Here is a 24,290-nt window from a genome sequence, read left to right as displayed (position 1 = left end):
GTAAAATTGATTTAAAATTCTGTTAATTACAGCAGCAACAGTATTAATTTTGTCCGCGTATTATATAATCATTATTCCTTAAATACCTAAACATTTCCCAGAAAAACAACCACTCGGGTTTAGCTACCGCTTCCGTCCGTTTAAGTAACTTTTTGTGTTCCGCACTCTGATATTGCACTGCGGCTAATTATACGCAGCCAGCTTTGGCGGGCTTCGGGTGTTCTTTTTAACCTCGTATGTTCAACAATTCCTCGCTTTGCTCGTATGAATATTCGCAGTGTTTGCATTCATGGATGTCCAAAACTGGGGAGACGAATCGAACGATTCGTCAAACAGAACAGTATTCCGCGCGTCGATGAAATACGGTCACGGAAATTTTCATAAAATCGCCGTTTGTTCTCGAGGAGGTTCCGAACTCTCCGAACATAAATATTACAGAGCTTATTGTAGTCTAGTATTTTTTTTAAATTAATGGAAGCATTTAAATTTAATTTTAAAGGTTTTCAAGAGGACTTTCTTCGAAAGTTAGCACCTACAGATGATTTCAATCGAAATAGTTTTGCTATAGTTTTATATATATAAAAAAAAAAAAAAAAAATAGATTAATTAAGTTCGATAGTTAATAAATTTTATATTATAATATACCACTTCCTCTTTACCATTCGCATTTTGTAGACGATTAAAAACACAAAGTTGAGATATTGTCGATAAACCGAGATTATTCTATCGAATAATCAATTTTTATATGTTTCACAAACAAAAACTCTGAGACATTTCCAATTTTTCGACCTCGAGACAGGGGAAACCTCAATAGCGCGGAAGAATCACTCCCCAATATCCCTGAGAATATTTATTTTCGTTCCACGGGGAATATATCAAACAGCCGTTCGTCCTATTTCGATTTGAAGTAATTCTACCAGAGATCCAATATCGGCGAGCCATAACTCGAGCCCGACAAATCGCAATTCATGCACACCGAGGCTGCTCCATCTTGGACCGGAGGTATTAGGAATTCCTTGGAATGTACTTCCGAAAGGTGGAGACGTCGTATATGCGCGAGTTATGGTTCCGAGCGGGCCAGGTCGATAAGTCATTAGTAGAATCGCTCTGGCGAGCGTGAACCGCGTACAGAAACACGTTGTTGCATGCATTACAGTGGCCGCAGTTGCATTCAAGAATATTGATAGTTCGATAGTTCGCTCGTAAATGCGTTTGCGGTCGGACAGAACACGGCCATTGTCCTCCATGTGCAGACATTCAATTTGAAACCGGCAGACCGTGGCGAAATTATTTTACGTTTTTAGCCCCTCGACTGGTAACGATCAACTTTAACGAAACATTTTCGGAGCTCCGATGAAGTTTCGAAAATGGATTATCAATAATACTGCCAGGTAAGGATGCAGGGATCTAGATCGAAATTGGATATATATTTATATCAGAGAAAAGCTAAAAGACAGGATGTGGTGGGTTATGATTTTTTATATCAAACATTATACTTTAGAATGGGAATTAAAAGGGTAATATTAATACAAGGATGTGATGGATGTAATATATTTTGTAAGGTAATGCGTGTACGAAATACCAAGGTTTCGCTAAAGCAGTCTCGTGTGTTCATAACATGAATCTCTGTAACAAAAACCTAGGATGCAGTTATTTCTGACATTTTATTTCGCCGAATTCTTAATATCTCGTTATTCGTCCCACTACCCTCGATAAAAGGAGCAAATTTAATTTCTTGTAGTACCCCAGTCACCCATTTTTACGGATGCTAATCAATACCGTGGCCCGAAGTGTAATGAGTGGAGGCAACTGTCCAGGTGGCATTAGTCACCAGGATGCAATTTGTAAGTCCGCACGCTATTCAACCTGCGTGCATGTCCCGAGGGCGCGTGCGCTAAAGCACTGTATACTCCTTTTAGATGTTACTTTGGCTTTCCGTAGAATTTACAGAGAGTTTATTTCTTCAAGGCGGTTTGCTGTCCCTCCAGGTCGAAAAATGGGAAATATTTGAGATTCCCTTTTGTGGAGCAAAGTAAAAAATAAAGTGAGATGAATCGTTGGAACCCGTTCGAGGAAATAGAGATATTTTTGGAGATACAGAATGACGAAGGGCAATTAATCCTGGGCCCGATCAATGCGCACTACGGATGCATCGCGGTATTTCTCGGGTTAGATCAACCGCAACGTCTGAATGTACACCGTGGCTCAGAAGTTAGGACTATACTTCAGTATCTAAAATATTTTACAGTTTTATTAAAAATCCTCACGTATTAAGTTAAAATTATAATTGTAGTTAGATTTAGATTTTCAAGATTTTCATGTTCTATGCAGAAAGAGAAATTAAGAATAAAGTCTAAGTATTATTATTAAAAATTTGGCATTCAGAAGGAGCAATGGGAATACCAGGAACGAGAGGAAGCTAATAGGTGGCGAATAATTGATGTAGAGCACCATAATTGTTATTACGCATTGCAGCGGGGAAATATAGTTCGGTTACACGGCAAATAACATTGATTTTCAATGGTCGCCATTATTGGACGAGTGATCAGACAGTGTCGAACCCGTCGTGGCGATTTTCCTTTCGTCCCCGATTCTCTGGTTTAATTGAATGATTAATTCCAATCATTTGTACAGTTGTTTACCGAATGATCAACATCAATCTGTCTTCGCTAATGATGTACACCGAAATTGCATTCACAGGCACGCTTTCGTCTGACCAAAAACGTACCATAGCTCGAGTTCGTCCTGGGCTGGCTGAATTTAATGATATTTTCGTGCGAAAGTATGTGTACCATAAATAGAAACATGCTTTAATTTAGAAATTGATTGAAATTGCATTCGTACATTAAACTGCAATTTGACTCGAAGAAGACCGATTATGTGCAAAGAAAATTAGTACGAGTGTATTTTTAGAAAATTCTGCCGTCACTGACTAATCTATCAAACCGAAAAGAGATCACCTATTATGCACGCTACTACTAGAATTATTTACCTGTCTCCAATCAAAATGTTTATACTACTCATATACAATACTGCGTGTCGCCTTGATGTATCTTTTTACAAAAATCCTTGCACACTCTCTACAGCCATTCCCATATATATTCGTAGCTCTATGTGTATTGAAGAAATTTTATTAAAATATATTTTTACCAAATACATTTTCTGTAATGTATATATGTATATATGTATATGTACATAAATAAATTTTACACGTGTATGTATCTGCAATGAAAAATTTATTTGGAACATCAAACCTGTCATTTAATTTAGACAAACTTTTTTGATAAACACAGAGGATACGAATATTTATGGGAATGACTGGATATCGATAAGGCTTCCTGCACAGCGAAAAGCAACATCGTTTCAATATCAGGGAACCCACAAAGACGATGGGTAACGAAAAATAAATAAAATTATCATAACGTCCGAGACATCTGCCACGCTCGAGTCGAACTTTCCACAACGGATTAGTCTGCGCGTTAAAATTTCAACCCCCGGTTTCATCAAATGTACAGGAACATGGGGCTCGTGATGGAATCCAATTTAACCAATCCAGAGGCCCTGCGAAATTCGACCCTTTTTCGTGGAACAAACCGATAGACGCGCGGGGGGGGGGGGGGAGAGAGAGAGGGAGAGAGAGAGAGAGAGCCCGCGCCAGAGAGAGAGAGAGAGAGAGAGAGAGAGAGAGAGAGAGAGAGAGAGAGAGAGAGAGAGAGAGAGAGAGAGAGAGAGAGAGAGAGAGAGAGAGAGAATAGCGCCGACTGGCTAACCGATAATATATAACCTGACAAACAATATTATAAGCTAATTTCCCGGAATCGCGTTCAGTATGTTCGTTACGGGGACGTGTGGTACGTGGATTAATTTCATCGAAATGGCGAGATAGGCCGCGTACGCGAGCAATATCAATTTGGCCGCCGCGGACGGTCCATCGGTTACACGGAATTGTAAACAAAACCCGCGAACGGATTCCGTTCTGATCATCCTCATGAATACGTTACGGTGGATCGTTTAACTTTCTCATCATCGAGTGCCCGTGCTTGATTATTTAAACAATGCCATTTCCTCATCATTCGCCCGCGCTCTCTGATTATGGACAGTGGAATCAGGGTTGTAGGTAGCATCCTTCCATACCTCGAAATGGGACTTGGATTCGCGACGAATATTACTCCAATACTACTCGAATGGACGACTATTCGGACACTTGTCTACTAGTGGAATATTATTTCAATACCTGACTGCTTGAATGTTACTCGAAAATTTGGATATTCATATTTGACTTTGAAGTTAATTGGATCAAAAACTATACCACTTTTTGTTTAACTTTACTATTTTATTTAAAGTTTTTCATTTACGTGGCAATACTACGAACTACTGGTAAAAGTGCATTAAGTGTAATCGGAAATATATACAAATTAAAACGCGTTAACAAGTTGTTGATACTGTTCTTCTGAGTAACTTTTGATTAATTCAGTAAATAAAGGGTTACATTTTCTTTCCATATAACACATTGTACAGCATTGTTACTGGAATAAGGAAGGGCTGACCTTTTCACAGTCTACGCTGGTAAACACCCTCAATCGATCACGCGCAATATAGCTCGCTACTACACATTAATGTAAGACGGAAATGAGCTGGTCTATTTGTGTACGTTTATATACAACTACTATATCAACATGTGTCTGCTTCTTGCCGTAATTACGGTTCCCTGCAGTCTAAACTTGGGTTATTGACTTTCGAGCAACCTACGATGGCTGACCTGCTCTTTGTATATAAACTAATCAATCAACTGATTCCTCGGTTTGATATTCCGCACGAAATGACCGTTACGATAAATTTAATTCTTTACATCGTATCTTCGTGAACGTTAATTTATTTTGTAATATCGTCGACTCTTTGCGACTTTATCCCGTTATTTAAATGTTCCGCGATCACGTCTGGACGCGAGTTATACATTTTCCTTTTTGTATCCCTGTTTTATGATACGTTTTTTTCTCCTTTCTTCATTATCGTAACTGTATTTTCTTTTATATCCAAGGGTTCGTCCCTTACGAACTATAGAAATAAATAAATACTCGTAGAATTTGAATAATATTATGTGGACTGATGTAATATATTATTCGAGTAGTTTCAACCCTTATTTACACGCTGGAAAGTTCTGATACGTTTTCATATAAATGCAAATCAGAAAGGCGCGTTCGCGTTTATTTAAAGTAAAACGAAATCAAGCATCCTTTGAAAAAAGGCGAAACAAAAAAACCGGCACGTTAGTCTCCGTTAAATATTTATCATCTCTGAAAGAGGTTCATATTTTTCTAAAAGATCTTTCCCAGGCATCCCAAAATTTTGCAGAAATCTTTAGAAATTCACTCTATATTAATGGACGCGCGTGACAATATCGCGAACGAAACCAACAATCCACTTTCGCGACAGTGTCTCGCGATACGAGTGGAAGAGGGAGTTTCGGGAATCTTCGTTCTGTTATGCAAGATTTCAGTTTCCCACGAGATGTAATGCATAACTTGAAGAGCGTTCCGCACAGAAGCTAAAGCATCGCCACCGCATTGTGTCGATACTCGATATCGAGCGTCTTCCTTTTAATGGATATACCGATACGCCGACAGGTACCTTCGACACACTTGTATGGGAATCAATCGAAGCCGTAAAACCTTCTTCGGTCAACACGTGACCTATACAGATCTGGTTTCCCGCCGTGACCACCGTTAGAACGTCTCGAGGAATCGTACAACCTGACTTCACGTGACTTTCTGCACATCGTCTTCGGCTCAGAGACGTGTCAACCTCTTCGAAAGGTATTCCCAGTTTAGAACTCATGAAATTGAGAGATATCGACTGGGAAACACTTCATTCACTCTTGATACTACTTGGCCATAGAAGAGAAAATGGTGTTCCAAGAAATGAACAAAAATCAATTTACTAGAATCTATTAGGTTGTCCCAAAAGTTTCTTTCGTGAGTTGCATTCAATTATTTCCTGTGGCAGTGTTTATATAAATAGACAATCTAATTTCTTAGACATTGATGCTGTAACAGTAATGAAGCGAAATGAATCGTACACAATTCAGTAATGTAACATAAAACATGAAATATTGTGTATATATTAATTATTAATAAAACGAAAGAAACTTTCGGGACAACCTAATATAAACAACGTTCTAGTCAATTATCTTCAAGTCAAACTTTAAGTCACGTAACTACCCCGAACCTCAGAAGATCAGTTTAATTTTTTAGAATTTTGAAACTAAATAAAGTTGAATATTCAAACTTGTATGTATAAATATTTGATGATTCTTATAATTTAACAACAAATGAGTACACTATAATATCGACGAAATCCTACGTAAAGATATTCAGCGAAAAGTTAGTTAATCGTATCTGAGATTCTGTGCCAGCCAGCGGAAAAAATCACGAGAAAGACTCGATCAATGTTTTTCGCTCGCAGTTGTTTTATTCTTAAAAAACTTTTGGACTCTAACGAGGAAAGGAGACAGTTCTTTGGAACTCTGTTTCTATTTTTATTTGTTTTCTATAGGCTAAGTCAGTGAATTCAATTTCTACGGGAAGAATAACGACCTCCCAGAGCTTTCCTTAGAATTCGGAGTCGTTAAATAAAGTTTCGAGTTTTCTGTAGGTACAATAACCCATCCCTTAACCAGGCGTTACGTCAGTTTGTGTAGGTGCAGGGAAGCGACAGAAAATTTTACTTGCTCAAAAGGAACTTCCTTCCAAGTACAACAGTTAGCGTTGCAAGCGGTTGCTTAACTACACTAAACGTTAAACGTTTTGAGCCTCACTTTTGACCAATTTGAGAAACGATTTGTAAACTATTAATGGATTCAAATAAATTTTTTAAAAATCAAGCTGTAATTTAATATACAAAAGAATACCTTGACACTACTTCCTCATAGTGGCTCGTCGATTAACCCATTCACTGCCAGGCAAATTTAAAGCGTTTTGCATTGGGCGCCAAGATTTAATAGAGATGTGTAATCTAGGTTATTATTTTGATAATAAAAAGTGATATTAAATTTGTTCTTTCAAAAACAAAGCTTTTGTGACTCAAAAGGATATATAAACTTATCCCTCGAGTAGTTGCAATCAATTTGAACTACGAGCCATCTCGTAGTTGGCAAAGAATGGGTTAACGTCGACAGTCTCAATTTTTCAATTGAAATCCAACATTTCTAAAATCGAGAAATCTAGGCTGACACGAAGATTCGATTGGTAGATTCGCATAGGCAGATATGAAACTTACCTTAAGCTGATGTTGCGGTCGTCTGAGCGCGCCCTGGTCTCGTCGTCCTCCCAGTCGATCGGCCTCCGCTTCCAATCCCTCCATCGAGGACTCAGCTTCGCTCAACCAAGCCAAGAACTTGTCCAGGGACCGGTCGAAGTTGTGGAGGGAGTTCATCGCGGAGTGCAGCAGTTTTCCTCGATTGATGATACTGGGAAGGATTTAATACATGTATCGTTGCACAATCGATGTGCAAACGCATTCCACTTCAATTTACATTCGAATTCAATGCGTTTCAGCGGAGGTAATACGTTTTATAGGAGAAGACGATCGGGTTGCCCGACTGGGATTCGAACGCGATTCTTTCGCTCGTCGAGGGAATGCTTTGACTCTAGGAGGACTTCTATCTAGATTATTCGGGGCTCATTTTATTTTCATTGACTGTTGACTTCTGTTTAATTCAAGTACAACTATAACGTTATTTTAGATTGAATATTTAGAAAACGAGAAGAATTTTTAACCCCAGTGAGTCAACCTTGGCAGAAGTTATCCTAGAGCTTAATAATTCATTAAATTAGCTCGATCTATTCTCTCTCCATTTCTCAGAGCTATACTTTTAATAGCTACGTGGAATTTCAGTCGCGTATCCGTAATCTATGCTAAAAATAACCTGCTTGCATAACAGCAGACACTTTGTTTCCACAAAACTCTATCTCTGATATCACTTTAAACATCAATCTTAAACGAAAATAAAATTCAAGTCTCAAACCAAAGGGTTTTCTTTGAATCTTCGAATCGACAATTGCTTAACAAATTAATTTTAAATTTCACACACTCGAGTTTGCAGTTACAATTAATCCCACAACTTCTTTAATCCCTTGTACCCGGATGTTCCCTCTGAAGGGACGTTGGAAGTCCAGCGAACTTTGATAGAGATCAGATATGATAAATTCTCTCGAGGACAACATTTTCAAAGGCGTACACATCCTTGGAGGTTTAATAATCAAACATTTATTACGGTATTTATTTTGATAACTTCATTGAAGTTTAAGAATTTCATTCAAATTTATTTTCTTTGATGCTTAACATTCAGAATTAATTTCGTTTGTTTTTCAGCGAAAAGCACTGTCACCCACATATGGGCGACGTAGCGATCAACGTGTTAATATCAACTTAGCATACAGCAAAGAAGCATGAAGGACATGCATGACCTACCTGGTGTTGAGATTGTTGTATCTCTGATTGATGGTCTCCGTCATCTTTTTCACGCGAGTGGTGTCGTCCTGTTGATACACAGCAATCAGCTTCTGCGTGAGCTGATTGAAAAGTTCGATGTGGTGCTTGTACTGGTGTAGCTCCGCGTGGAAAGACTGGAATAATGAACAGAACTAAATAATATGTCGAGGGAAGATCAGTGCCACGGGGAGGGGAAACTTAGATAAGCCATACCAGGTATCGCACACAAGTTTCGCTCGCGTCTCAATAACATGAAAGAAATAAATCTATGGCTGGGAAACGACGAAGTTTGATGAAGGTGTTCCTCGCGGTGGAAACTTTTATTTGGTCGCGATACTACCCGTCCACACTGGAATTTATAATCGCTTCTATTTATCCCTTCCACATTCTACCCCGCCATGCTCGTCTCTCGCACTCCCTGCTCCAGAATTTATAATGTTCAACGACAAGATTCCTCTTCGGATACAACAAATTGAACCGTTCACTGCACAAATCGATTAACTCCACTTTTTGAAAAATTGAACAGCTCAATTGATGAATCGAAGGAAGGTAGGAGAATTATTTACAAATACCTAAAATACACCTTTGGACATCTTAATTTTTACCACGAATCACAATTCTTTTTCCAACGAAATTTCTATGTCATTATTTTCAAAGATCTAACTAATTAAATAATCAGACAAATTTGTACACTGTGCTAGTTACTTTACATTCACCACCCCATTATACCCTTTTTTTACTCTTTATCGTCCTTTACTATATTATATTGATGCGCTATAATATATGTAAGTCTGTATTCAAGACTTAGCAAAATTGATTTGGAGGTTAGTAAATCGACACTTGTTGATGCAGACAAAACAACTGTATTTGGAAAAAACATATTTACACGTTAGCACAAGGCTAATCAAGTATTTACAAAGCTATATTTAGTAGCCTACCTGAATCAATACTATTGTCGATTATAATCATTAACAAATCGTCGGCGTCGCCTCGCGTGGTGTTGGCCCTGGTCGTGTGTCCGTTTGAGTCACGCGACCAAGTTTTGGAGCGTACGTACAAACTTACATATATTATATTGATCATTCCACTAGTACTTAATTCACATTTTTGAAAAAATAAATAATTCTTCCTGTGTTCTACGAGTTTAAGTGCAAATTTTATCATACATCTGCAATATTTTTACCACGTCATTCGTGATATTTCCCTCACAGCATTCACCAAAGGCTGCCCTAAACACGTTAGGTAGCCGCGTTCAAACTAACGCGTCCCTCCGATCGTCTATCATCGAAACTATCGAATTTCGTTCCTCGGCGACTGTTAACATTAAGTTTCATCTGGTATCCGAATAGCACGGGAATCGCGTAATCCAATTTTAACCAGGCAATTACGGAAACGACGGTCGAAGCACCCCGTGTAATTCGGATCGGTGGTTCCGCGTTGGCGTCGTGCCGTTAAGAATAAAATGCAAACGAGGCTCCGGCGAATAAATAATGACCATAGATAGCTGGTGGAAGTTCGTTACAGCCTCCACGATTAAAGAGAACGAACGGATCGGTATTCATCCGTCAGCTACCGAACTCTCTTTAGCAACGTTTCGCTCGCGAGCTTTGTGGGCGAGAATAACGTTAGTCAGGGGAAAAAATAGCCGTCAAGGGGGTAGGAACAGAAGAGGGGAGGGACAGGGTACGTCCAAAGTCCCAATCAACGAGATCGCGGCGCGGCGTAGTACATCAACCTGCCTCCCAACCCCCCGGAACTCTGTTTACATTCAAAAGAGCCGAATGAGATATTCATGGAATAATTTATTTCTACGAGACCACTGTATCTTCGGGATCCTGGGCTACGCTCGGGATTGTCGCAGCCATTTTCGAATGTTGTCTTTCTTCCGCTGAATGACACCGAGGCCATCAACGGTGGATATATATATATATATGTTTTTACCTCGATATCAGGACATTACAATATTCATGAAACGAGTAGTTTGTTATTTCAATCAGTCTCGATGATCAGTCTCGAATTAGCGTCGCTTTGAAATTTAAATGGAGCCGATTTGCTCGTACCTCGCTAAACGAAAGCGTAATTTTTGTTCGCCCTCTAGGAGGCCACATTGCTCCGAAGCAAAGTCTCCTTTGGGAATCAATCCCAAAGTAATTCATGGAAATCCTGTCTGTTTATTTTTATACAATATTGACGTGGGTGTTAAAGAGCGAGGATAAATTTTTGGCTACGTGTATAAGTTATGAAAATGGTGTTTCATGTGGCTCATTGACAGGTTACTTTTAGAAAATCCTGTTTGGCTAGTAGCGATTTCAAAACAATGAAAAGCAGAATCTTGAGATGAGCGGAAGTAGAATCTTCTTTAGATCTACTTCCTCTTTCCGTCCATTTATTTGTATACAATGTTAACGCGAGTCTTGAAGAGTGAGAACAGTATTAAAGAGTACAGACTATTACTGAGAAACGAATGCAAAGTAATACTCAGTGCAGAATAGTCGCAAACATAAATTCCAGCGTACAGAGTGCTACCGAGTGGAGAATACAGCGCGCTACGGAGCAAAGAATAGCGTGGAATAGAGAATAGATAATAGAGAGTACTTTGTCTGCACTGTGCCCGAAACGAACAGCTTTATCGGTAAGTACGATCGCTTGAGGTTAGGAGAGACGAAGCGTGCGCTTGCACTCCGTCGAATAGTCAGCCGCGCGAGAAATAAAGACTAGATAAAAACGGGCGACCCCACGGCTTGGTTAACGCGAGCGGGTTAATGCAGAAGTTCGAGAAAAGAATGAAAATGGTGGGGGTGGGGTGGGTCTGGGAATTCCAACGTACCTTTTGTTCTCGGAGCTGCGCCTCGAGAACGTCGGCGGTGTGCCCGACGGCCCGCATTTTCTCCAGCCGAGTTTCCATTCGTGCCAGCCAGACTTCCACCTCGTTCCTCTTCGCCTCGTATCGTTGACTGTCCCCGAGCATCGCGTCCAACTGCGTCTTCCTTTGCATCACTTTCGAGTTCGTTTCGTCCCAGTGCTCTCTCAGCTTCGTAACTGCAACAACAATCGGTCGAATGTGCACTACGAGGATCATCTCCCATCTCTCCCATCCACCTAACGATCGTCAGGCCTTTCCACGAGCATGCAATCGCGACGAACGCGTCGCCGCTTGGGTTTTTCGGTCTGGCCGCCTAGGGTGTGCCTGATTAATGGTTCGGTGAAATCCTGAGACTACGTCGCGTCGAGATTTAATCGAAGCGAGTCTTGTTTTGGTGTTAAAAAAAAAACCGATACGGATGTTGTATGTTCTCTCGACTCGTTTATGTACCGACTGTCTGACTAGGTGCGACACTTGTCATTCGGAACGGACGGCACATCTTGGGTATCTTCATTGACTTTGAGTAGGAGCCTGACTTGATCGAGCCAGACAAGTAGAGCGCAAACTACACACCAACTCGTTCATGAGCAGTAAATTACGAAGCACGAGGTAAAAAGATTGTTTCGAAAGAATAACATCGAATCGTTAATTTTTCCGCGCTCCGCTAATTCCGAAACTTCTGTAACCGGATTAAGTACCCGGTAGGGAATTAAACTTTCATCCTACAGGCTCGCCATTGCTCGAAATACGGACTAAATGAATAAGTAATCGGCGAAGCCACCGAGCAAGTATTCCAATTAATCGATCGTTTCGCTTACGAGGAGCAAGGCTTTAATTATTCATGGCCCCTCGATGATAAAGAAAGTCACCGTATACATACACGCAAGCCCCGAGAACGATATAATCGATGCGGTTTGTAAAATCGGAAGGGCAGAAAGTTCCGATCCGCCGAGACACGCGAGAAAGAGGGAAAGATCGCCGGCGAGGAGGCGCTCGCCAAAATTCAAGCGCACACGGAACGGATGCATGCGAAAGCTCGTTAATCGAACACGGTGAAGCGAGGCACGTGTTCGTTGTTTCAAGAAGCACTTCTCGCGCGTAGCCGGGGCTAAAATCCACGTTGAAATTCGCGCCAGGCGCGAGGAGCCACCTGGAAACTGTCCAAACTGAAGTAGCTTAGCGGGGGAGGCGCAGCTGGGAAAACAGGGCGTAAAGCACTGGCAGCGTTTCAACATCCGTAACAACAAAATTTACACGCGGGGAACAGCACACTCGGGTGTACCTTTGAGGATGCATTGCATGGACATGATGTTTCGCACGTGCGTCCCGTCGAACAGGACCGAAACTAAAACGGAAACGGTGATCAAAAGCGTCCGTCCACTTTTCAACGGTGGGGTGGTCGAACACGTGACTCAAGGCGAGACGATGTTTCCGGTGATTGCGACTCGAGGCTCATCCAGTGGGACAGATATAACGTCGAGCCCGTACGAACAGATACAGACATAGAAGCGGTCAGACGTGATACTGGTATCGTGAAAATGTTCACATACTTTCAAACCGATGCAAACGATCGCAAACTCGTGAGATTCGATGTCAAATTAAAGGGCGATATTTCATAGGATATAGGCTTACGATTCTCAGCTTATCAGATAGATTAACAACTACAACTTCAGGAACGTTTGAACCAGTGGAGATCAAAATCTTGAAATGGTCTGGGACTCGTGAGTTTAGACGTTTTAGACATTTCGTAGTCAAAGAACGCATGGATATGAACTTGTAGGCCTGAGTATTTGACGTCACTAATCTCATTTTACTATTACTGACCATTCTTCGCGAATTGAGCACTCAATTCCAGAAATGGCTAACATTTTCTTCTAACAATACATGAAACCACTACATTGCGATTCATTCACGATGTTAAGTATACTGATACACACATAAAGAGTAATCATTTTCTATAATGCATATTTTAAATTGCATTCAACAAGTAATGAATAAAACGTATTTGTGATATATCTTTTATTCGTTACCTGAAATCAGTACCCGAATAGGATTTTCGTCCATCCCTGATCAAGAATTCGAATTCTTACCACGCGCCACTAGGTCTGTGGCCTGGATACCGTGAACCTTCGAGACAGATAATACAGTCGATACATGGGGATTACACGGATGTCCCGTGAATCTTGAGTTCGGAGAGTTTTCCATCCCCAAGGGTACGACTACGTTCTACGGAGTTTCCAGTTTACCTAGCAGATACCTTAATCAGAAATTGGAACACAGGCCTGTATCGAGTAATTTCAATCTCCTGATGAAATATATTAGGCACGGCGTAGTCGAAACCAGAAGCAGGTTGTAGTTTCCAGAATCGACGATAATGATTCGTTTGTTGGCTGAGCAGATGAAGAGGAACAAGCACGGAAACTTGAGGACAAACGCAAAGTTTAACTCGTCTTCAATGCCACCGTTGTGCCAGTATTCGCAAACTAGACGAGAATGGAGAGTGTATGTGCAGCGTATGGAGTATATGTGCAGTTCTATATTAGCATTGGAGAATTTATGCTAAAACAATCAATTTTATACAAGTTTCGAGGAGATGTTGGTATAAGACAACTCGTGTCTTACGTCAACGTTTCTCCAACTGGTGTTTGCAAGAGCTAGGAAGAAGGAGAGAGACGTACTTCGTAAGTAAATAAAAACACGGTTCGACCTAGTATTTTATCATCATAAAGATTACTTGTAAACAAGCTTTCTGGTGTCAATAAAAAAAATTTTAAAAAAGGATTCGATATCTAACCTTCTGTAAATCAAGCAGCTTACAATTTAGGACAATTTAAGTCTATAGCCCTGAAAAATTTGTGATTTTATTGACGCTCATACTTCCAAAAAAATTTGATTTCTGTAATATAATAAGAATGCAAACTCTGAAAAAGAAACAACCCCATTTCTGTGACACTTGTCACTTGTCTCTTGTCCCGCGCAAATGCAGGAAATGCGCCAGCGGAACATTTTCTTCGTAGCTAATTTTGTTCAAGCCCAGAGGAAAAAAATTGCAGTCAGAGTGCATTCGCACGTAAACGGATGCATACGCTACTCCCACGGACTGATATAATCCGACAAGCCACGCATAGCAGACTAATGTTACGAAGTTAAGAGGGCCGCAAGGTACACGAACGAACTACGTGCATTCGGATCCCGGGGCCGGAAGTGAAGTGGCTTGATCTATCACCCCGTCTCTGAAGGAGCACCGTGCAAAAGACGAGAACGACGTTGTCTTCCCACCCGGGGTTCTCGTCAATGACTTATTACGAGAGCGATTCGCTCTCATCGACCCCCTACACGCCCTGGCCTACCCTCGTGAACTCCAGTCACACGCGTGACAAGTGTTCGACGCGGCATTAAAGATGGCACGTGCGCTCTCCAACCTTGGAGCGCGGCTCGATCGTGTCCTCGAACTCCGAACAAATTGCTCCCAGACACCGTTTTTAATTCGAACATCGGCGTAACGCGAGACCCCTCGAGGCAGGATTTTAGTTTGGACGGAAAGTCGAATCTTTCATTAAATACAGTTTAAAAGCTTGGAATCTTGAAACTGTGCACTCGAAGTAGCAAATTTAAAGTCTCTTCAAAACGATTCGCAATAGCATACAGTACCTTGAGGATGAAAATAATCGTAAGAGTGTTTTGTGTTTTCTTTTAAATGATTTGTTTAAGGTCGCATCAACGTCTAGGTTATTAGCGACCACATTTGGCAGAGCGACTAGTTGTTTATGTAAATGTCATCCTCAGAACACTTGTACCAGTAAATTGTGTCTGACTAATGCTGTAACGATACGCGTAGTGTGTCTGACCATTATCTCATTCTCCTTCAGTCCATTGCACGGAGTGTAACGCATGGGATTTTTGTTTCTGTTTAATTATTTAACCATGTTCCAGGACTCTGATCTGAAACTTTTACAGGTGCAGCTAAATAACCGATCATCATTCCTGATTTTATCAGTAATTCATAAATGACTAATAGAAATAGAAATATTAAAAAATAAGTAGAGGTACGAAATAGAGGAACACATAACTTAGAAACAAGTTTCATTTTTCTCCACTTTTGCTGAAGAAATTGCATGTTAGATGTGTGACGCGTGACAGAAAATTTAAAAAACTAACAAGTTACGCGCTATTATTATGGCATGTAGAAATGTATGGGAGATGTTTATACAGGAGACATCGCGTAAATTACAGGTATATACATAGTATAGTCTACATGCCACGTGAGTCGTTGGTCAACTGATATTCTCTGGAGTCCTGAATCGACATAACTGAAGATCGTGATATTCCCCACAGGCCAATGGAACATTTCACCCACCAACGTACGGCGTGAACTCCGATAATCGCGCGATTACAGAAGCAATTCCTGGGGAAACTCAAACGGAAATTCCGCGCGAAGTTAGGCTACATCCCATTGACACTTCGAATATCGAATTGCGGGTGGAATTTTTTCATTTAATTCCCGTCAACGGAACTGCAGGAAAATTTCATGTAACTCTCTTTCTCTCTCCCCATAAATTTTACAGACATTTTATTGAACACTTACTTCTTCAGTTGCGGAGAAATTTCGTTTAATTGCGACTTCCTCTGTTGAATAAAACGCTGGACTTACTTTAAGAGAGGCTGTAACTTGAATAGTACGTATGGAGTTGATTAAAAAAAAAAAGAGGAAGGAAGAAGTAAACGAAGGAAATGGAAATTATGAGAATTCGCGAGTCTTTGGGTGTTTTTGATTAAGTAGATTGCATTCGAGCAAGTATTTATAGGTCTCCTATCCTACCTGCGATCATATACTCATGCATAGTTGAACGAGTTCAATAAGAGTTCGGAGTGATCTGAGAATTGATAAACTAGTGGCAGGGATGAAGCTAGTTGATCAAACTGGCCCTAAACTCAGTCGGTAGTATTTTTAGTTACAAAATGAAAATTAAACGAAATAAAACAGAAAGAGTTTGAATGCTAATTATTTTAAAATGTACGCTAATAAGTCTCGCAATATCTTTTTACTCTTGCAATTTCTCAGCAGTAAAATCTTGAATGATTACGATTTCTTAAACCATCTGACCAGAAACTTCCCTTAGGAAGTCCTCGCGTGTCTTTCTGGGAAATGCACGGCCGCCTAATGCGGCTCCATTAAATTCGGACGAATCGCCTAATATATTCAAATTGGCGGCCTCGCGCCCCGGCAAAGTGAGCAGAGTGGTATTTGGATTGAAATCGATGAAACGCGGAGGACCGGCGGAGGCCATGATGTAGATAGACGAAGATGGGCGTAGGAAACGGGAAACGATGCGATGGGAGGGGAGACGCGGAAACGAGAGAGCCAGAAAAGAGGAGAGAGAACATCGGTTACTTGGGTGAAATGAAAATTGAAGTCGAGCGAAATCCATTCGGAGTGGGGGACGTTATCTCGCTTCGAATTCGCGGGTCCCTCTTACTCGTTTATCAAGCAGTCTGCACGCGCTCGCGGAATTTAATTGTGAAATCGTGACACAGGGGACAAAAAGACACAAAGCTGGGTGCACAAACGAGGCTGCCCCGTGGTCGACGACAAGCTCATTCCCCGACTGTCACCGAGAGCTAGGAGCCAACCATACTTCGTTGCGGTCACAATTATCCGGAATACTTTAATAGCCCCGCCGAAACGCAGACCCTGGAAGCTGGCTTTTCAAGCTAACGACCAAAGGGGAGTGTTGTGAAACGCTTATCGAGATGATGTACTTAGAACACTCTTTAGTATACACGCACGTTCTACAACTAAGATTTATCGCGATCTAATTTTATTTCGATTTACTTAATTTTAAAGAGTTTGTGCCGTTTAGCTAAGTAGTGTCTAACCGTCCCGTGAGCCAGAAGACTCAACTCTGTGAAAAGTAAGGGAAATTGATGATGACTGGAAAAACAATTAAAAAAATTCTCGACTGGAATTGTTGTAAAATCTATGAAGACTATCACCATGTCAAACATATTTATCTTTCACTATTTACAGAATGAAAATTATAATATTAATCGAGCCGTTTATTACACAAATAGATTAAATCCACCAGTCACATAAAAATTGTAACATTACTGACGATTATTTTTTGGCTATTCTTTCTTATTAATTTTATATACCGTTACATGAAAGCTACATCTGTATTTATGGGTCCTGCAATATTTATTTGAATTTATATTACGAAAGGAATTTTAAAAAACAATGTATATTATTGCTTAACTTTTTGTTTTACGGAGTTAATCGAGTTGTGCAACGAACGGCTCGATTACAGATCTAAACTACATATCTCGAATAAAATATCTCGTATAAATACTTATCTAAATAATGTTCGAATTGAATAAACATCAATAATAATGACTTCATTAATCTCTGGACGTCAACGTCCTGCAAGCTGCTCGCCATGCAAACAGAATACGATTACCAATTAATAACGGGTAATCGTGCCAAATCAGGACCGCTACCTGCAACTTTTTTCTCTCTTTGTCGTATCGAGAAATCAAGCAGGAAAATTTCCCAAAGTAAAGTAAGAATTACTGACGAGGCAAGATCCACGGCAACGGTCGTTTCGAATAACGTTCAAACTTCGGCTCGAACTTCGTTAAGCGCACTCCCCCCCCAAAGATTTCCACGGTCCCTCAGCAAGTGGATTACGTTCGAACGTGGCTGGACAAAGTTAGCCGAAAGTTGCGCGCTTTGTTGTCCCCGAGACTAGTTTAAGGCAGCTCGGTATCCGGATGTCCGAACAAATAAAGAAAGTCCATCTGCGAATCAAGGCGAGCACACAACTGCGAGGAACGATACGGCGTCGTTTCTCTTCCGTCTGCCTCAGTGTCGCGCAACCATCGAGGAATCATGCGCCACCTCGACATTTTAATACCATCATGCATACTAACCAGCCATGTTACGGAAAAGTGGATATTTTAATAAAGAAACAGAGGAAAACTTGATTTCAATTTGACTTAAACATGGACATGGGTATTCAATTTAACCGTCTTAAATTAATACCAATTTTATATTACACTCTGTGTAGGATAAAATGCAAATTGAAGTGAACATGGTGCTTTAGTTTAATGTCTGTTTCCTCAAAACTGAGTATTGTAAGTAACCAACGAAATAATTCGTAGATACTTGAATTAAACAGCCTATAGATAGACTCGTGGTAAATGAAGAATTAATTTAATCAAAATTCCATAATTTGTGATATATAGGCTCCTTCTTCTTGTAGTAATAACTCACTCGTACCAGGGAAAAGTATAATATCCAAACGAATTCATTTTCCCATTTCCCAATCCTCTTAAAATTAACAGTTATCATTTTTTTTCACTACTTTTGTAATATTCAAACCGGTCCCCGTGTTGGGAGACGCTGTTCTGCGTGCAGCAGGTATCTCTGAGAAGAGGAGGGCACCCTGAGTGTCGGTAAACAGCGGCAACGGACCAGTCGAGGGTTCGAGTGCTTCTCCGAGCCGCCGGGGATCAAGAAAATTGAACAAGTTCACTTGTTAAAATTCTAATGCCCGCTGGAAAACTTCGCCGCTTCGCCTCGCGGGAAAAACTTCAATTAAACTCAAAGGATGCTCTCGATGTCGGGAAAAGATGCGCGCTCGAGAAAGGGGGTGTGTGCCCGGAACCCTTGGACCGTCGCGACGGGAAAAATGTCGTCCTTGTTTCCTCGAGTGATCAACTTCCACGAGGATGATGTTGACCGAAGGTACTGTTTTATAGATAACGAAAGGGATTGGTTCATCGATTCTCTTAGACACGGGTTGAATGGAGTGGTTTGGACGAGTGGGGCTTGGTATATCTGGTAGAAGTAAGTAAAATTGTAGTCGAATCATGAATGATAAATAAAAGGAAAATTTAGGTAGATATTTGAAATTTATTCGATTTATTCGATTAAAGAGTTGAATTTGTATTTGTTCGATTGAGGAGCAATGATAGTTCTAGAAATATTCGTTCGTTGTGAAATACGAAAATACAGTCAGTCCCATAAATATTCGTACCCTCTATGTCTATTGAAGAAATTTGTTTAAATTAAACGGTAGGCTTAATGTTTCCGAGTGTATGTTTGTATAATTATGTTGATGTATATATAAATATATATACATGTATAATATTATTCATATTTATAATGAAAAGTTCATTTGCTAATATCAGTACTATTATTTAATTTAGTCAAACTTGTCCAATAGACACAGAGAGTACGAATATTATTTTATGGGATTGACTGTATGTGTGGAAAGTTAATTCATGTACAAAACTGACAGGTCCTCGATGAAAGATTGAACGACAACGGTTAAAAACTTCTTGCATCATTAAGCAAGTAAAATAATCGACCACCTATCATAAAAAAAATAAAATCGCTCTTCAGTAGTCCCTCATTGTTGACATGTATCAGGAGCTGACTACTGACCCTAAGTGACTACCATCAGACGTCCAAACATAGCGTCTGACTCTACCTAATCTTATTCATGATTCCACTCCAAGATTGGCCCATCATAGCCACTTCGAGACAGTGAATAGGGCCAAATATCGCAGGAATACTACAGATTGAATCCCCTACGAGGCTGAACGTATCCTTGAAGACTCCATAAGCGTATCCAGTTCCGCGGGAATTCCGCTTTCATAGCGGTTCTGCATGGAGCGATAAAAATAACGCAGCCTGGTCGATAGAAGAGGAAAACTGGCCCCTAACGGAATTGGACGAGCGCGAGGAGAGGCGAGCAGACCGCGAGTATTCCGTGTATGAAACTTTACACGACCGAAATGGAATTTCCGATAAACTTCGGACTCTACGACTCCGAGACGACTGCGAGATTCTTCTTTCCCATTGCCGTCTGGAGGACGAGTTTCTTTGCCGCTCTTCACGATCGATCGACGCTCGAGCCATGACAAAAATAAGGAGCACGAGAATCGCGACCAGACGCATATGAGGACAGATAGGAAAGAGCTCCTACCTGATTGCCCATAATTGTCTATATTTTGGTAGACTCGATTTGTAGTTTATTTTAATCGCGAAGGTAATTTCGTCTTAAGTAAACTCTGATGTGGGAAGGTGTGTATATTAAATAATCTATTTAAATAAGGGAAACTTAATTACGTTTGTGATTTTTTGAATCGTGGTTAAAGCCTGCGTTCCGTTAACGAGTTTTTTAATTTCATTCGCCACGGTACGTCTCTCCCAAAATCCTGCGATTTGTCAAAAGAAGAAACCATAACAGATAAACGTGAAAACCTGTGTAACATCTCGATAATATTGGTTCAACATTTTACAGCAAGTTTTGACGCCGTAAAATTTGCAGTGCGATGCCAAGTATATTCGAAAAATTCTCACCTCGATCGAACGACGTTGCAGCCACGGCAAAAATAAGTAGCACGAAAATCGCGAGCAACGAACGATGAAACACATAAGGGAAGTTAGGGGAGGGCCAGAGGAGAGCCACGGATACGTGAGTCGTGTGCAAAGCGTAACATTTCCGAGGCGGTTCGTTCGCAAGCCTCTTTATAACCGTTCCAAAAACGTACGTCGCTCTTCCAGCTCCTTTTTCTTTACTCCTAGCTCCTCTTCCCATCCCCATTCACCTTTGGAAGATGATAAAGAGGCCAACGGGTTTACCTGGAAGTCAGGTCTCGGACGTTTTCACGCGTTTCGTTCATGAAAACGCTGAATTGCTTATGCAGACCTGGCCTCGCGCGCAAACTGGATTAAACGGACCGCGGTGTGCCAGTTTAAAGCGTGTCATTGTTAAAACGTCGTTGCAATCGCTGACTGACGATGGTCAACGAGCAGAGAGTAGCACGGTCGCTGTTGCAGAGGAGGTTTCGTTAATGGGACACCTTTGGCAGACGAAAGCAGGTCGTGCCTTCCAGAAATTTTGTTATGGAAAAGCAGCAAATGTATTGTATTGTTTTATGGTTCACATCGTTTAAGAACGTAAAGGAAAGTTCAACGAGAGTGAATTGTGTATAATATGTATACAAATACAAATGCACAAAGTACATGTGAAGAAGATTTCTTGAATTCTAATATATTTCCAACAATTAATCATTATACGCGCGTCAGAATCTAAGATAAAACTATATTCTCAGAAACATTAGACATTCAAATAACGTCCATAATGATCGAGTTTAGACAACCTTCGCTCACTCCCCGGTGGAACGGGGAACTTGAGAAGGGAAAATTTTATTTAACGTGCAAATACGTGCAGAATATGTATGTGATCATGCGTGGGCCACAACCAACGCGAGACTCGTGGATATACTCTGTGTCCCCTTAACGAGATTCGGATTCCATTTGCGTCGTTCTGCGAAAACGCCCCTGGTCCCTTTGTCTTTGACGCGTGTCTCTTCGCCCCTCGCGAGTCTCCGCAGCACCGCCATTTTTCTCGCGTCCCGTCACACGTTACGACGAAGTTTCGAGTTCGGAAACTTCCGAACTACTTTCATTAAGCATCTCTGTGTTTTATCGTTCGTTTCCCTGGCCACTCTGTGAATTATTTTTCCGCCATGGTGAAACCCACTCGGGCGATTTATCCTGAATTATAGCGACACGTTAGGGTATTCGTCTCAATAACTCTGCAGGGAACTTTCTAAGGTGCGATATTAATCCTCGCCCTGTGAGATCGCGAGGTTTCAGTTCCCGAAGTCGAGATTTTCTCATTTCGTCACTGTGCCGGACGTAGATTAGCAATTAGCCTCCGTTGAATTAATTGCCGCTGATTACATGGAATATTCATCCCGTCAACGCTTAGGTCTGTCCCTCAAACGTGTTCTTTATAATTACTTAGTGGCTGATTTGTAGACTACGGACTTCAACAATTATTTTACTTAGGGCCAATTTAAGTAAGTGATGAAGAAATAATAATAAAAATGATTCTCTATAATTAATCGTCAATGAATGGCCGATATCAGCTTCAAACAAAGATTAGGAGCGAGCGTAAATTCGGTCTTCATAAAGATGTTAGTAACTTTGGAATTGAACGTGATAAAATTGATCATTTATCAAAGTGATAAAACATCTGTCTCGCAAACTTCTTTATATCTCCGACAGTTTTAAAGATAGCATTGGAGGGGTGAAACTTCCGAGGGTAATTTCATCCCTTAAGCTTGAGTTATCGCAGCTACAAAAGCATATGTGTCCCTTGACTTTAACAGCTCTACGAACTCGAAAAGTTTCGTGAATGTACTTTGCTCGTTGCCCGAGAGTAATTTCAGAAGACTACGGACTAGATTTGAAAAGGTTGTCTTAGAAGATCTTTGGTGTGTACTAAATGTGTAGTATTGTTGAAAAAAAGGCAGAAACACCATATAACAATTTATTTACTACGTTTATTACAACAGACAGTTATTCTCCTAACGTGAATTTTAATTTCAACCCATAATTCGAACTGTAATTTTCATCAAACTAATAATAATTATTATTATTCGAAATTTATATCCGAGAAAGAATTTTTCCAATCGGTCTTATGAAAGCAAATAATTTAAAACATCTACTTACAACGATTACATGCCCAATTGTTTTTTTAAATAACCATAATAAATCCAGTATTATCTACATCTAAAAACAGGTCCTCGATGAATTCTCCTAACATTTCTTAGAAGGGTAGTGATCTGGCCAGATATTGATCTGACTCCCAAGTAAAAAGACAGACACACCCAACACAATACTAGCTTTCATCTATACATAAAGTCCACCTCAATCTGCTGCTTCCTTACAAACACGTTTTAAACGCCCCATTATTAATTACAGCCACAAGAACTCGTGAGTAGCATTATTCATAGTCAGTAGACAATAAATAAACGTGGATGAGACCATCGAGAAAGACATCACGCCTCTATTTTTCCAATCTCCATTCGTTTCAATCCGTGGCTTGAAATCGATCGCAATCTCCAAACAATTTGCAGAAATTGCCTGGTAATTTCGATGAGCGCCAACGCCGAGGCGTATAAGTCCATCAATCATAAAGCTTGAAAAAGGGCGGAAAAAAATGGAGGCAGCGGCCAATTTTCGCGGAACGTTCGCGCTTTTAAAAGAGACGTACTGCCGCCGCGAAATAACGTTGGTCCGCGAATATTCGCGTTAAAACTGTTAATATCCGTTAAAGCGAATATACGCTTAGCAAAATTTCAGCGTTGTTCCTCATCGTGCACCCATTTTTTGCTTCGTTATAATAAGGTTGCAACTTTGTCACGAATAATCAGATTTATAGCAGAGCTGGAACTATTTGAAAAATTTAACGTTCGAATATTTTAGGGGCACTAGGAGTATCATCAATATTTTAATTGCATTACTCGAATGTAATTACTTGGCTAGGTACTTGAATCTTATTATTCCTGTAGTTGTATATCATTATTCGAATACCATTGGAATATTTTAATGTACGGATACCATTAGCAAATTTTATTCAAATAATTGGCCCCATATCGATATAATTCAGATAAGTTTTCGATGTTTTAAAATGGGATAGGATATCATCCTGCAGTACAAGTCTTAATTTTCACGGAACCAGTGAATAAAATAATAATCTTTTATTCGTTATTCGAGACTCTTGTCTGAATGAGAATTCTGACCATCCCTGGTTCTAAAAGGCCTCGCCCTTGTAACACGCCGCGATAATAAGGTTGGCGTAACGAGTTTCGTCCTGCGCCCGTGTTTGTGTAATGAAATTCCTTCTGCGAACGCCGCCAGAGTTCGAAGAGTTCTAAACCGCCTGGACGCGTGTAAGCCCACGTTTCGATCAAACTTTTCCCGTTTACACGCTGTTTTGTCGTTCGACTATTTGATTGTTCCTCTCCACGTGTCTAGGAAATTACAGATTTCACATCGATCAGCGATTGCGTCTACGAATGAGACACCCTTAGGCAAGGGGTTGGTTTCTTAAATTTTAACTAAATAAACAAAATG

At 40.4% G+C, this 24,290-nt stretch overlaps 1 protein-coding gene across 9 annotated transcripts in view; it reads right to left on the bottom strand.

Annotated features, from left to right (window-relative positions):
• LOC128884643 (dystrophin, isoforms A/C/F/G/H) overlaps positions 1-24,290 on the bottom strand; it is a 572,670-nt gene that overhangs the window by 362,607 nt on the left and 185,773 nt on the right. For all 9 annotated transcript variants that reach the window (XM_054138171.1, XM_054138189.1, XM_054138199.1 and 6 more), the window contains 3 exons: positions 11,318-11,529; positions 8,470-8,624; positions 7,276-7,465 (listed from right to left, as the gene is read on the bottom strand). In XM_054138171.1, the coding sequence (XP_053994146.1) occupies positions 7,276-7,465; positions 8,470-8,624; positions 11,318-11,529 (557 nt within the window). The remainder of the gene's footprint in view (positions 1-7,275; positions 7,466-8,469; positions 8,625-11,317; positions 11,530-24,290) is intronic.

The sequence above is a fragment of the Hylaeus volcanicus genome, chromosome 1 (assembly GCF_026283585.1).
Source record: "Hylaeus volcanicus isolate JK05 chromosome 1, UHH_iyHylVolc1.0_haploid, whole genome shotgun sequence".
Classification (NCBI taxonomy): domain Eukaryota; kingdom Metazoa; phylum Arthropoda; class Insecta; order Hymenoptera; family Colletidae; genus Hylaeus; species Hylaeus volcanicus.
The sequence above is the reverse complement of the archived record's forward strand: the minus strand, read 5'-3'. Positions and strand labels throughout refer to the sequence as shown.